At 38.3% G+C, this 13,796-nt stretch overlaps 2 protein-coding genes across 2 annotated transcripts; both read left to right on the top strand.

Annotated features, from left to right (window-relative positions):
* Positions 1-4,518: 4,518 nt before the first annotated feature.
* Positions 4,519-4,942, top strand: LOC116803627 (putative uncharacterized protein DDB_G0283223). The gene has a single exon (XM_032727727.1). The coding sequence runs from the start codon at positions 4,686-4,688 to the stop codon at positions 4,896-4,898; it is 213 nt and encodes a 70-aa protein (XP_032583618.1). The 5' UTR covers positions 4,519-4,685; the 3' UTR covers positions 4,899-4,942.
* Positions 4,943-13,472: 8,530 nt separating this feature from the next.
* Positions 13,473-13,796, top strand: LOC6614470. The gene has a single exon (XM_002038867.2). The coding sequence runs from the start codon at positions 13,540-13,542 to the stop codon at positions 13,726-13,728; it is 189 nt and encodes a 62-aa protein (XP_002038903.1). The 5' UTR covers positions 13,473-13,539; the 3' UTR covers positions 13,729-13,796.

Below are 13,796 nucleotides of genomic sequence, written 5' to 3'. Positions count from 1 at the left end.
ATGGCCCGCTGCAAGGTAAAAGAAACCACTAGCGCACAACTCAAGTCATGCAGAAGCACATTACGCATACGTCACGTTGAGCACGTGCGCGACACCGAGAAGAGAAATGCTGGGAGAATCGGAGAAGCGATAGAGAAGCAGACTCACGAAAGTAAGATAATTCCGGGCGATGCCACAACAATGTGGGACTTTTTAATGGATTTTCATTAAGTTTAAAGCCAGATAGGGGCGAAGGACAATGGCGGAGTAAGTGAGAGAGAGAAAGAGGTAGAAGGGAAAAGCTCTTAAGAAGTTCATTACAGCGATAGCAGTGCCAAAAAGTTTATTTGACCATTTAGTGGCAAATGCCAAGCCGAAAGATGTTCTACTCAAGAAACTGAACTGGAGAGGAAAAAGTCCCGGCGAAATGGAGTGTTGAATGGGGGCGAACACCGAGTAGTCTCGGTCTGCTGTGGCAAAGTCAGCATTTATCTATCATGTTTGTAATCACTTTTCATTAGGTTTCTGTGGCGGACTTTTCGTTTTTGCCCACCCCTTCTCTCTTTCTCTGACTGTTGCCTTATGCCGAATGCAATTCGCATAAAAGATTTTCGCACATGCTCGAAAATTTTCAAGTGTAGGAAAAAAGTTTTTTAATTGGAAAACACATTTAAGTGGATTCCACTAAGAGAAAGAGAGCGAGCCAGTGACTGAACTAGAATGGAAACTTTTTAATACTGTTTATTTTGCCGCCCCCTTTTTACTACGTCTATTGAAAGTATCGCAATATCCATTGGGGTTAAGGGAAAACTTTCCTGTTGTTTGGCAATTTTCATTTGCCTTAGAAACGGGCAATTATGAAAAATGCTCGGAAAATGTACAATCCCCGAACATAACTAACTCATTTCATTAGTTCCCACTACCCTCGGAGAGTAGTGAAAAAACATTTTAATGTTTCTGCATATTTTATAACTACGTAGTGCATTGTTTCCCGCCCGAGTGCCTCATATCGGGCGGATTAAAAGTTGGCCAGGTCAAATCTCGGCCCAGGACTCATTTAAACTTGGCTACCAGACCTCCACCAAAAGACTTTCCCTCGGTCTCAAATGGACTATTTTCACATTAGAAAAATAATATTGCTCATACTTTATTGCCAGCTTTCGGCTAGTCTGGTATAGTTTAAACAATATTTGTGTGTATATGTATTATATATGCTTCAATTGAGCTAATCGTATCCATTTGAAGGTACTCTCTCACATAAAACTGATATAATGCACTGTGTTTGAATTACATAGAATCCTCCACAAGCACTCATACACGTTGAAGCAGGAGTATGTGTACGTGTTGGCCGTTTGTTTGTGATGAAGGATCCATGAGGACCTTAACTGCATGTGCAACCTGTTTTTAGCTCGGCCATGTCCAAAGCTGATGTGTAAAATATTTTTCAAACTTTATTCACATTCGTGGCATGTGCCGCTGAAGGGTGGTGAGCGAGCAAAAAGGCCGTGGAACGGGGTGGGAGTGGGCGTTGAAAAGGCAAGGTTGAGTTCATTGTGGCCACATATCATGGCAACGATCATACGTCACGTTGTCTGGCTCTGAACTTTTCCACCACGCATCAACGAGCGCAGGAAAATTTAACTGAGCAGTTTAAATAATGTAAGGAAATATTTATCTTTAACTGAAATACTGCATCAGGATTACTGACACTTTCAAGTACTTAAGCCGTTTTTAAATATTTCAGTATGCATTAAAATATTATCCCAGTAATTACGAAACTAAAGATAAAAACGAAGAATCAACAAATGGGCATAAAAAATGATGGAGCCTCGTGACTGAATATCAAACAGCAAAAGAAGCTGAAAAACGCTGCAGACAAAGAAAGATGGGGATAAACTTAACACACACACTCTGACAGAGGGATAAATATTTTTCAACCCCCCCAACCATTTCCACCCCCTTCTTTTTCAGGGTCTTGCTTTCAGTCAAGTCATTTGTCTGCAAAGGGAGCTCCCAAAAAAGGGATAAGAGGGATAACACATATAGTTATTTATCAAGTTATAAGTTATGATGTCAGCATGCTGACATTATGTGACTGATAAACCCGAACACAAACACAAGTGAGCACACATACACACACACACATGTCTTCGTCTTACGGCTGCTCTAAATGAGATGAAAAATCGAGGTGAGAAAATTTTGACATTGCCGTCATTTGTTGTGGCGCTCACTTAGGCGCCAGCTTTGGTTACCCTTCTAAGAGTTATAATAGCTAGACAAGAATTTTTAATATAATTTATATAAATGCAATTGAAATACAATTATACTTATTTAAATATAGCTACATTAATATACATAGCTTTAAGATTTTTAAGTTCGAATCTTTCATAACAACTTAAGGCTAGTTTTAATAATACAAAATAATGCTTGCAAATTTAAGAGTATACATTTAAGTCGACTATTACCAATAAGTTGTTCCCGTACATTTTTTCGGTAGCTCTCTCCTTAAATTATGATGATATGAAAAAAAGGCAAGCGAGAGCAACTCGATGTCTTGCCTGCGCAAACATTTGCATAATAAATTAAATCAACGGAGAAAAAAAGGAGGGAAAAAGAAAGAGGCGCAGCTGTAAATTAAAAGTTCATGCGACGGCAAGGACATGCTCTGTTCAACTCGTCCTCTCATTTCAGACCAATCCCTTGCCTCAATGACACACTTAACATGGATCTCCCGTGCTCCTTACCGCCCCGCAAAGCACCCAAAACACCCTTCCCATAGGGTTTTCACTTGCGAGGCCGACTTCACCGCTAAGTTTAAGTGGAAGTGAGGCCCAGAAGCCATCGCCAAGTCACTGCAGTCAAGTCCAAGTCATCGTCATCATCATCAGCATCAGCATGTGGACACTGCAAGGACATTTCAACTTGGATAAATCTTAAGTCCACACAGTAATGTAGGAACTAGTAACATGCTTAATATATGACTTCATGTCTTAAAACTGAAATTGTGGATTGGCACCAACTTCATAAGTTTCGAAATATTTTTTTAACTATTTTTATTGTGCCTGGTTAAAAAGATATTTCTATATAATGATTATGATAATGATATTCCGAAGTGAAAATTTACCATTAGCTTGAAAGCATTCTTATTTACTTTCCTTGGCGGTCTTCTGCTATTCAGTTTTACGGATTCCCTTATTGAATTGGTCTTGGTAATGCTAATTTATTTCCAGCTAGGGAACTATTCCACTTTCAAAACTGCAATTTATTTTGCAGTTACCCAACTCCCTGTTCATATTTGTTTTGCTCTTTTACCAGCTTCAGTTGAGCTTAATCTAACGCACTCGCAAACACGTCAAGCCACAAAAGTTGACTCTAGACTGTGTTTACAATTGGCAAGTGGGGTAAACATGGAATGTGAAGGGGTTCGGCGGGGTGGAGTGCAGTGGAAACTTAGAACCATAACAATGTCAGCCGGAAAATAATGCTTTTGATGTCTGTTGACGCATGTTGTAAGCCGAGCATTAATTAAGCGTTAGATGCAATTTCCTCGAGTCCATAATGAGCTTTACGGCAACAGAATCCTCCAGGAGTCGTGTGTTGTAGCCACATTCTGTGTGAGGGAGTGTGTGTGTGTGAGCAGCATCTTGTGGTCAGCTTGGTGTTGCATAAAAATCCCATTTAACACAAGGACATACCACCCCATTGCGGTTTTCCTCACCCACACATTGCTCACATTTCCCAAGTGCAAATTAGTATTTTTCTCGGTTGCAACGCTTGAACATAAATTTATATTAAGACACATGAGTCCTTTGAATAATTGCAACCAAATTGGAGAACTTTGCCTCGAATTGAATGGCTGGCATTTCTCCTCAGTTTCGTGGCGGGTTTCGCATTTCAATTAGGAGCAATTATGGCAGGCTGAGAAGTGCAACATGTGACGCCGAATTTGGCAACGACTTTCCAATGTCGTCTTTCTGTGTAAAATCTGTGGGGTATAAGATTTTCACGCTCGTTTGAAAAGGAATGTAAAAGGATCACATAAAATAAAATATATGGTTATCTTTTTTTCAATGTGCTTGCAATTTTTCTTTGGCGCATATATAACTATATTAAATTTTCACTTTATATTTAATTAATGTTAATATTTAAATATGTTAGATATTACTGAGTAATTAAGGGTCGAGCTAAGTTTGTCTCTGTGGTATTCTCTTTTTGCTCCCTTTGAAATTGTTGCCAATTTGTACACAATTAAAAAACTTTACGTGTCTCGAAATTAAGCGAACAAATTGTTTTAAAATGTCCTTGGTAGAATGGGGAAACCCCAAAGACAAGCTGTGAAAATGTGGCAAGGAGAGGCGAGGGATGGTTAGGCAGCGACTGCCAAAACTGATTTCAATCGCACACATGTGTTGCCTTTTCTTCGAAATCCCACCTTATAGCAACCTCCTTTCGCCACATTTCGCCTCCTTGGAGGCAAACAAACTTTTGTTTCAAAATTTTGTACATAAATTCAATTAGTAAGCAATGCCACAAAAGTAAATATTGGACTCGAATATGGGGGATACGAGGAGATGGTCCTGCGAGCCTACAATTTGGGACACGTGAGGCGATGGCTGCTCCTGTGGCAACCGAAAACCGTTTGAAATTCTCACGCATTGCGCCAAAAGCGTTTAAGCTTTGAAACCGTATTTGATTGCACCTGACACATGTCATGTGTAACTAAGGAGTCGCCACCAACCAGCAATAGCAATGGCAAAAGCAATAGCAATAGCAATAGCAGCTACAACAATAACAGCAACAGCAAAAGTGGTTCCTGCCACACACAAGCAACAACAACAACGGTAAGAGACCGGAATGGAGTCGAAATCACCTGGAGAGCAACAAGCGGAAACTGCGGTCTGATGAATATCCCGCAGTGAAATGGACTGAAATTGTCTCCCAAAATGGGTGAAAATTAAATGCAGCTGAGGGTGAGAGAGTTTTGCAGTGAGTGCGCTATTAATTCAATTAATTGCGGACTATAAACGTTTAATGATTGCACAAATTACAGGAATAAGATTAGAAATTATAAGCTACTACGACACACTTAAAGCTAACGAGGAAGATCAGTCAATAGTAGGATAGTAAAAGTAAAAAAAGCCATTGATAAATTTTTATTTAGCATAACAAAAATCAAATATATCGTTGAATTTAGAAGTTCTTTCTTCTTAATGCAATCAATTGAACTAAAATTCAACCGTTTTGTCTATAAAGTCCCCCAAAGCCTATTGAAAACATTTATTTTTCCAGCTGAATTTACAATCCTTTCTTAGCTTAACCCACACCGAGGCAATCGAAATTGCCAGCCATGTAATACGCAATTGTTAACTGAATTTTGGGGCAAATGGCAAAATGGCAGAGAGCCCGAAACAGAAACTAAGACAACTTCAAGTGTCCTTAGCTGCAAGAACAATGTCCTGCCAGTCTATGCAAATGCAATGGTTGCTGTTTCAGCAACGAAATAAGACCAGAAACAAGAGCTGGAGCTGAGTTTACTCTATCGAGTCAACAATGAATTGAATGCCGGTCTGGCGGCTTCGAAATGAGCATCAGTCGTGGGCAGGACAATGGCAGGACACTGTTGATACAAGTGTCCAGGCAAATGTAATTTAAAAGAAAATTAATTAAGTGTTCTCCTGCAGGCAGAAGTAAAAAATAGACGAGAAATTGGTGAAAGCAGTCTTGCCTCTGGGCCCATTCTTATTCCGTCGGTGCATTTCTAATTACTCTGCTGCAGGATTGAGAAAGTGCTCATTTTGTGGCAACCTTTCGGTAATTTGCATGATTATAGCCGGAGCAGAAAAGGCAGCACTTATGTATACCCGTCGTCTATTCTATAGTCCCTCCTCGTTTGTCTCAATAAGGCAGTGCGTCAACTTTCATTTGTCATTGTGGGTGCGTTGCTGCAGCCGAGCAAACAAAATGCATTACCGCAGACACGAGGACACCGAAGGAGCGAAAGGACAAGGACTCGACACAGTTCCTTAGCAGCTGAACCGAAAAAAATTAACCCTTACGAGGCGGCAAAGGGGCACTACTACTGATGCCAACACACCCACGCAACACACCGAGGAAAATAGCTACCGTTAAAAAGAATATCATATTTATTAAGATCATGATTTTCAACATGTTTTCCATATTTGTAAATACAAGAATGATACTTATTTGAAAAAGGATTTTATGTTTATCTATTTAATAATTAGTTTTAGTTGGTTGAACAGTTAATTAAATATCATCAAGTTGAAATAAAAAAAATTAATTGATATTTTTGTATTCGTGTAATTGTGCTATATTTTAAAAGAGAAGAACAAAAGAATTTAACTTATTATCTAATTTTAAAAATAATTTTTCCTTATTTAACTTAACAATGCTCTTCACAAATGCAGTTTTTTCTTTCAGGTGCAGCTACTACTACTGCAGCCCGACTGCCTTCTATGCGAAATCCATTAGCAACTAAAGTGAAATTCATTGTTGCAAAAGTACATGTTGAAATAAATTGAGTTGTGGCAGCATCAACAGGAAAAGCAGCAGCAGTCGAGACGGCAACAAAACTCAGTTTCTATCTCCTCTCCATCTTCTGCTGTTCACACTGCACCTGTTACGCACACGGAGAGACAGACAGGACGAAGGATGCAAGGATGTGGCCGAAGAGCAAACTTGTTTGTCTTTCGCTTGTGCCACGTTGCGTATGCGCAACATTTCAATGCAATTTATTAGCAATTTTTTCTCCACTTCCCAGCCATGGCAGAAGACCAAAAATATTTTCATTGGATACCAAAAATTGTTTTATATTTAATACAATATCAGAGTCATGTGAAAAATTTGAATTTCGTAACAGTTTTGTAAACCGAAAAGCAAATATAAGAGTTTTATGCTCGAAAAGGTTGCGCAATTTTCATTTTTATCACAACTATTTTTTTTTGTTAAACCGAACTGTTAAATTAATTATAGATTATATTTAAATAAATTGTATAATTTAAAAAATTAAATATTACAAAACATTTCGTAAAAAAAGTTTTTCTATTTTTGCCTTTAGATACTAAATTTTCCCCAAATTTGGGAACTCAAAATGGGTTGCAACTTTCAGTTATTCTTCTGCACTTTTTCCCATCGATGGAGTAGCGCTCTGCATTACAAGTTGGACAAGTCCCCGGAAAATGTTATGTAATTGCCTATACGACACGTGTGCCATGCAGCATGCCGCTTGCAACGTGCAACGTCATTAGCCATAAAAGTTCAATTCATTTTGCGGCGACAAGTTGCAAGTCCCAAACACACACGCAAAAATTATTTTGTTGGTCAGACTAAGCCCGAAAGAACCGACCAAACAAAAATGGGACAGAAATTTTATTTTAATTTGCCAGGACATGGGCAGCCTACTTCATTGCGGCGGTAGATAGGTGGCTGAAACGTGGGGAGGGAAAAAGTGAGAAGGGGGAAGAGGATTAACATGCACTCTAGAGTTGACCACGTGAGCGAAGACTCACGGCATAAAATAATACTCGTGATTGTTATTTATGTTTCCAATATTTTCAGTCTTATAATGTAAATACCCATTTAATAAATGCTTTTTTAATTACTTTTTAATTTTTTGTACAATAGTTAACGCCACATGCTCATTTCTGATACGAAAAATACATGCCCAAGCCAAAGCACTTTAGTGGAATCCAAAATTGTGTCATCTTTTGGTTTTGCGCACACAAATTTCGGTTTCCGCTCCATTCGTGTCATTTCCCGCCTCCCTCCGCCCTCTCATTACAGACTCCATGTATGTATCCCTTCTCCGTCCAGTAAATGTGTCCTGTTCAACTGGGCCTAAACAATTTGTGGCTAATTACACGGCATGGCCATCAATTGCGATCAGATACAGAGATACAGAGTGCAGTAACAATGCCACTTGTTATTCCTGTCCAGCCTGTTGGCCCAAACAAAAAAACATGTCTAAAAGTTATTTTATAATTAAAAAGAAATATCATTGAAAAATGTTCTTTTGTGCATTCAATTTGTTTGAACCTTGCTAGTTAAATGGCATACAAATTAAATAATTTTCCACTACAAAGTTGCACTTGCTAAAAATACAATTTAATTTTCCTTTTTTCCGAAAAAGTTATAGTCTTTTGGCCCAGGTATTCGTGTTGCCCACCGGCATAAATTTATGTCTGCAATTAAGTCAACCGCATGCAGTTTTTCTTTCATCTTGTCTTGCACTTCAGTGAAGTGGAGTAGCAAAGTTTAATCAGACGGATGGGGAAAAGTTTTGGATACAAAATAAAAGAAGTGTAGGATGAAAAGTCACTTGAAAGGTCTTCCTGGCAGAGATAAATTTAATTTGTGAACACGTTCAAGCATTTATTTTTATCTGCACAAAAAATGAAAATGTTATTAAGATTTGTTCGTTAAAAAGCCTATTCAAAATGCTAAACCTAGGCTTGATTTTAATGAAGAGCGAAGAAAGTGCCTATAATATCTAGCTTGTACAAAATAATTAGGATTTCACTTAGCGTAACCCTTAAATTTCTTGTAGCTTTGTCTTAAATTTTTTATTTTCTACATAAGAAACATTTTAAATAATTTTTGAGATATCGGGGAAAATTTTTATTCTAAATATGTATTATAGGTTGGACAGATAACTTAGTTAAACGAATGTTTGCCCTGCACTTGATAAAGATTGCTCATACGCCATGTATGACATGGGACATTTTTAATCAAACCTTATCGACGTGACACGGCTTCGTTGGAACTTGCGTTCTTGGCTGGCTATTATTTTTTTAGGTACCTTTTAATGTCTGCCCTTTTGTGGCCTGTAATAAAATCAGCACGAAATTGCCAAATTATTTAGATTTGACATCAAAAAAGGCGAGCCCTGGGTGCAGCCATATTGTCGAATGAGCAATAAAAAGTGTCTTTTATGACCCATATGACAGACGCACTTTTCGGTTGCGCCATAGATATTTGCATAACTCAGGTGGGCGACTGGCGGGAAACGGGAATTTCAGTCGCAGATCAGGCGAACCTGGTTTTATAAATTGCTTTTTTATTGAAATAAACAAAAGCCTGAAGACAACTTAAAGCCAGTATGTTCACCTTTAATTTTGTGCAGAAGCGAACATACTTTTGTGGAGATTACATGCCGATTTTCCACATTTTCTTATATGTGCAGTACGTATGTATGTATCTAAGCTGACATAAATTTTGGGGAGAATGGAATTATATTTTGTTACGCTGTTTTGAGACGTCGCCAAAGAAGTTTGCCGCATTCAGGTGCTTGTTGATAAATAAATATGACAACAAAATGTTTGCGCAAGAGAAATGTGTAAGCAAGCTGACAACAAGCTAAGGTAAAAAGGCATGGAAGGTTCGTTTCATATGCGTAGGGCTAAAGAGGTTAAACAATAACAATACAATTTACGTAAATTGTATTATTATAGTTACATTTCTTGAAAGCACTGCACGTTAGTTAGATAAATATTTGATCATTTTTAAGTGACCATTACATGCATTTATGGCTATGGGCTACATTTTATCCAAGCAAAGAAGGCAAAACACTCGAAATCGCATTCTAAACTTGGCATATTTGCATACAGAAGCAACTGCACTTTGCTCCCTGACACCAAAGCATAAACAACGAGCTCGCCGTGGGGCAGGTAAAAAACCGAACCCCTGCTGCATGAGTGCAATCCATATTTGGTATTACTTCTTATTTTACATGCATGTGTACATAATTATAATGCAGCCGCAATACAAGATGTCTAAGTACGTGCAAAGCCCGTACAAATTCCGATATTCGAGGGCAATTGCTTAAAAGGAATTGTTAAAACCGTTTGATACCTAAAATTGAATAATATATAATGTTTGAATAATTTAAATGATTTTTAGAGAGCCTGACTTCCGCTAACTTATTAGCTCCACATGCAGTTCAAAATTCTATTTTGCAGAAAAAGAATGCAAACACTCGGTGCTCGATGGGAGGCACAATCACCAGGGTATTATGTTCAAAACAACAATCAACTGCAATCAAAATAGAAAAGCCGCACAATTTTCCAGGCATGCGGCACATGATGCAATATTTCCATAATTTTCCCTCTGACCCAACAGCACGTTTTTCATCTCGCTTCGCATTGTTGTTGTAGATGTTTTACATGCCAAATTATGCAAAAGTACAATTCACCATACATATTCAAATATTTTCGCCGAGTTCCACAAAATACACACGGACACTGATGCCACAGTGTTCGCCCTCCCAATCGCATCGATTTGGAATATTTGAATTTTGGAATTTGCCTGTCAAAGTCCCAATAATGACATGTCACGCTGTGTTTTATTTTTTGACCTATCTCTCGATTTATTTGTGCTGTTATTGTGTGGAATTTTCACTGGTTTTCAGTTTTATGCTGATTTGCATGGGGCACAAGGTCAACGATGTTGCACGCAGCTGATGCGTATTTCATGGGAATTAAGTTTGATTTGATAAAGGTCATGTTTCCTGTGTGCCAGCGTCTGTGTTTATTCGTGATGATCTGATAACGGAATTTGCAATTATGACAAAACGTAAATGGTTTAAAGTGCTTTTTGAGTGATGGAAATGGGGAAAGTGTCGGCGGGAAAATCGGATAAATTGATTGGTCTGTTTTGGCATTGATAGATTTGCCGACATGTGTTTTTGTTCACCATTTAACTTGGTTGAATGCCTAATGCACTTATTTTTAATGGTATTATGGCAGTGTTTCAGAATCGAATACCATTTTTGAAGTGTTTGTTATGTGTATAGTATCAATTAAGAGACTGAGATAAACAGAATAATGCGGGTTATTGTCTTAATGGGATTGTTGTATATCAAATGTAAAAATTAAATCGATGGAATAACGTTTATACTTAATTAAATTTGTATTTGCTTTCAAGGGTATCTACTTATAAATTGGTTCTCCGAACAAAAGCGAATTAGACTTTGAAATTATACTAGGCAATCAGAAAACGTATCTTTATTGGCTTGCCAAATCGCATCCTTGTATTTCTGACCTCATCTCAAACTGCAAGCTTTCAGTTTGATTCCTGGTTATTATTCAGCAAATAATCAGACAGTCAAACAGTTGGCATATGTAGAACAGTTTTGGGTGCCCAACCGCACGGTATCACCTGGTCAACCGATTTCAACGACAATTCATTCAAATGTCGACCATTCTGATGGGCCTTCGGTTCCTGGTCTTTTGTCCGGGATCCTATATGCCGGATCTCCTATTCGCTTTGGCTGGCCAAAAGACCATTAAAGCTATTTTTTCTGCCCATTCAGCATTCAATAGAAATTTACATCACGTCGAAAATTTTTACATACGCATGTGTGTATATGTCCTGTGCTAAAAGGACATTTTGTGATGGCCAGAACGATGGGACTGGGATGGGGGATGTGGTTATGTGGTGGCGAAAGTCGCGTTGAGCATACTAACACTTTTTTGTATGTTTGCTTAGCTTAGGTTTTTACCTGGCAAAAAAGCAGCAGGGGTTGGGCATCGGATTGTGGCAGCCTCGAAGTAACAATAATAAAAGCCGGGCGGAAACAAAATTGATGCTGCCTGCTGCAGTAGCTACACACATATATGACAGGAAACTATATTGCCACATAGGCAATTTTATTGTGCGATATACATATATTCGGGCAGATATGTTAGGGACCCTGAGCAAATTGGTTTACCCGGCTTACCCTTTTCACACAACTTTAGTTGAACTCCCCCACTACACATTTGAAAATAAAATGTAGTTTAAGAAGCTAGTTTACTTATAATATATGGAATATGTGAAGAAATAATAATAAGTCAATTACAAAGGTTTTTTGAATGTAATTTTCGTAATTCGTAGCTTACTTTTAAACATAAAAACTTCCAAGACCTTGCCCCTTTTAGTTAAATTTCTAATTAAATGTTGCAATGCAGTTTAATATATACACTTTCACTCAAACTTTGTACTTAAATTTGGTAGCTTACTTTTAAACATAAAAACTTCCAAGACCTTGCCCCTTTTAGTTAAATATCTAATTAAATGTTGCAATGCAGTTTAAAATATACACTTTCACTCAAACTTTGTACTTCAATTTGGTTGCCTTCCAGGTAGAAAAGGAAAAAGAGAGCGTGGACCTTGAGAGAGTTGCACAATTTGCTAATTACCGCAATCAAAGTTTTCTTGTTGGGCAGCCAAAACAGCTTCAAAAGCACAAAACTGATAAATTATAAATTAAAGGGAATCTCAGGAAAGTTGGCTCTTTCCCTATCTTTAGTTTACACAGCGAACTGTTGTGAGTATTCCCTCGTTTTTTTTATGCTTGGATTCGGGTGCATAATTTACGAGTTGAGCTCGCTGCCAATATTTCAATTACTCTACGGCATTTCGAGCAGTCTTCCTTCTTGCCTCCCCATCCCAGAAGCAATTTCAATTGAGCTTAGTGCTTACTCGGAGTACTCTTTTCGGTAGGCGGTTTTGTCTCAGGGCGAAATTAGTGGCCAAAACTGCGGCAGATTACAGGCCAGGCCAAGAGCGAACTTCAAACAATTATTTGGCCAGCTGGGCTGGGAAGCTGGCTTTTAATTTGCTTAGCCCCTGCCCATGAATAATGCAATACGAGAAAGAAACGAGACCGAGAAGAATTTTTGTATAATTGCAGGGCGCACAAAATTTCGCTTAGAATCTCCTCGGGCCACATAATTGCTGAGTGGAAAGGGGCGGCAGAAAGTTAAATGTAAATTAAATATTTCTCTCGTCTTTTCTTTAGCAAAACGCAAGTTTTATTCGGCTCTTAAGTCAAACATTCACCTGCTACAGGAAGGCAGGTGAATTAAAATGAAAAGAATAGACTACATGTGAAATCTTTATTTCAAAGAATTTGTGGTGTCCTGCGAATACAATGGTAACTAAAATAATTATTTTAAGAAGCTCTTTTATAATTTCCCAGAATAGCTCACGTTATGTCATTTTTTTGTTGTTATTTTATGAAAACAATTTAAGTATATTTAACAGTTCGGTTTTATTTCCAGTGCCCAAAATAAACCCCGTTTCAACTGCTATTTGGAGGCACGATTGCATCGATTAATTATGGCTGTCATCGTGTAAATTGTGCTAAATTATTATTATCAATGTTGTTGGCCTGACGACAAACATTCAATATCGCGAATGTGTCGATGTCGACGGACACCCAGGATACAGATACACAGGACGACCCGTTGAAGCGGAGCGACCAAATTGCAATTGTGATATTGACAATAATGCAATCAAATAATCAATCAATTAATGTCTGCTTGAATTAATGCCGAATATTATGTGCTATCGTTAATGCCATCATTAGCACTAAATTCAATTACGTTGCAGGCATATCCTGTTGCCCTCCATGATGATTCATCATTGTTAGCGTACTTTTTCGATGAGGCACGGCGTACACGAATCCTAATCCCAGGAGCCTGTGGCCCACACATTACTCTCGGCCTTTTGGAAACACTTCAAAATTTGTGGCTCCAATTTGGGGAGCCGGAAAAACATTCCATGGCTGGATCACCTGGCGTCAAGGATAAACTGAATCTGATTGTTGGCGGGGACATTTGCGAGGTATACCGGGATGGCTTCAATTGCGGATCCTTTGGCTTCTGGTGCGGACTCGTCGGATTGGCCGTTTTCCTAATTTTTCTCGCCTACTTTCATATAAATCGGGAGCGAATAGATCCGACGCCGTAATCCCCCTAAATGTGGATAGCTCTACAAATGTGTCATAAATAAACAGTAATTTTAATAAAATATATAAA

Source organism: Drosophila sechellia, chromosome 2L (assembly GCF_004382195.2).
Source record: "Drosophila sechellia strain sech25 chromosome 2L, ASM438219v1, whole genome shotgun sequence".
Lineage (NCBI taxonomy): Eukaryota > Metazoa > Arthropoda > Insecta > Diptera > Drosophilidae > Drosophila > Drosophila sechellia.
Note: the sequence above shows the minus strand (reverse complement) of the source record. Positions and strands in the feature narration are given on the sequence as shown.

What these genes read in the sequence shown, in the direction of transcription:
- LOC116803627 (XM_032727727.1), top strand. Translation starts at nt 4,686, where the DNA reads ATGTCATGTGTAACTAAGGAGTCGCCACCAACCAGCAATAGCAATGGC.
- LOC6614470 (XM_002038867.2), top strand. Translation starts at nt 13,540, where the DNA reads ATGGCTGGATCACCTGGCGTCAAGGATAAACTGAATCTGATTGTTGGC.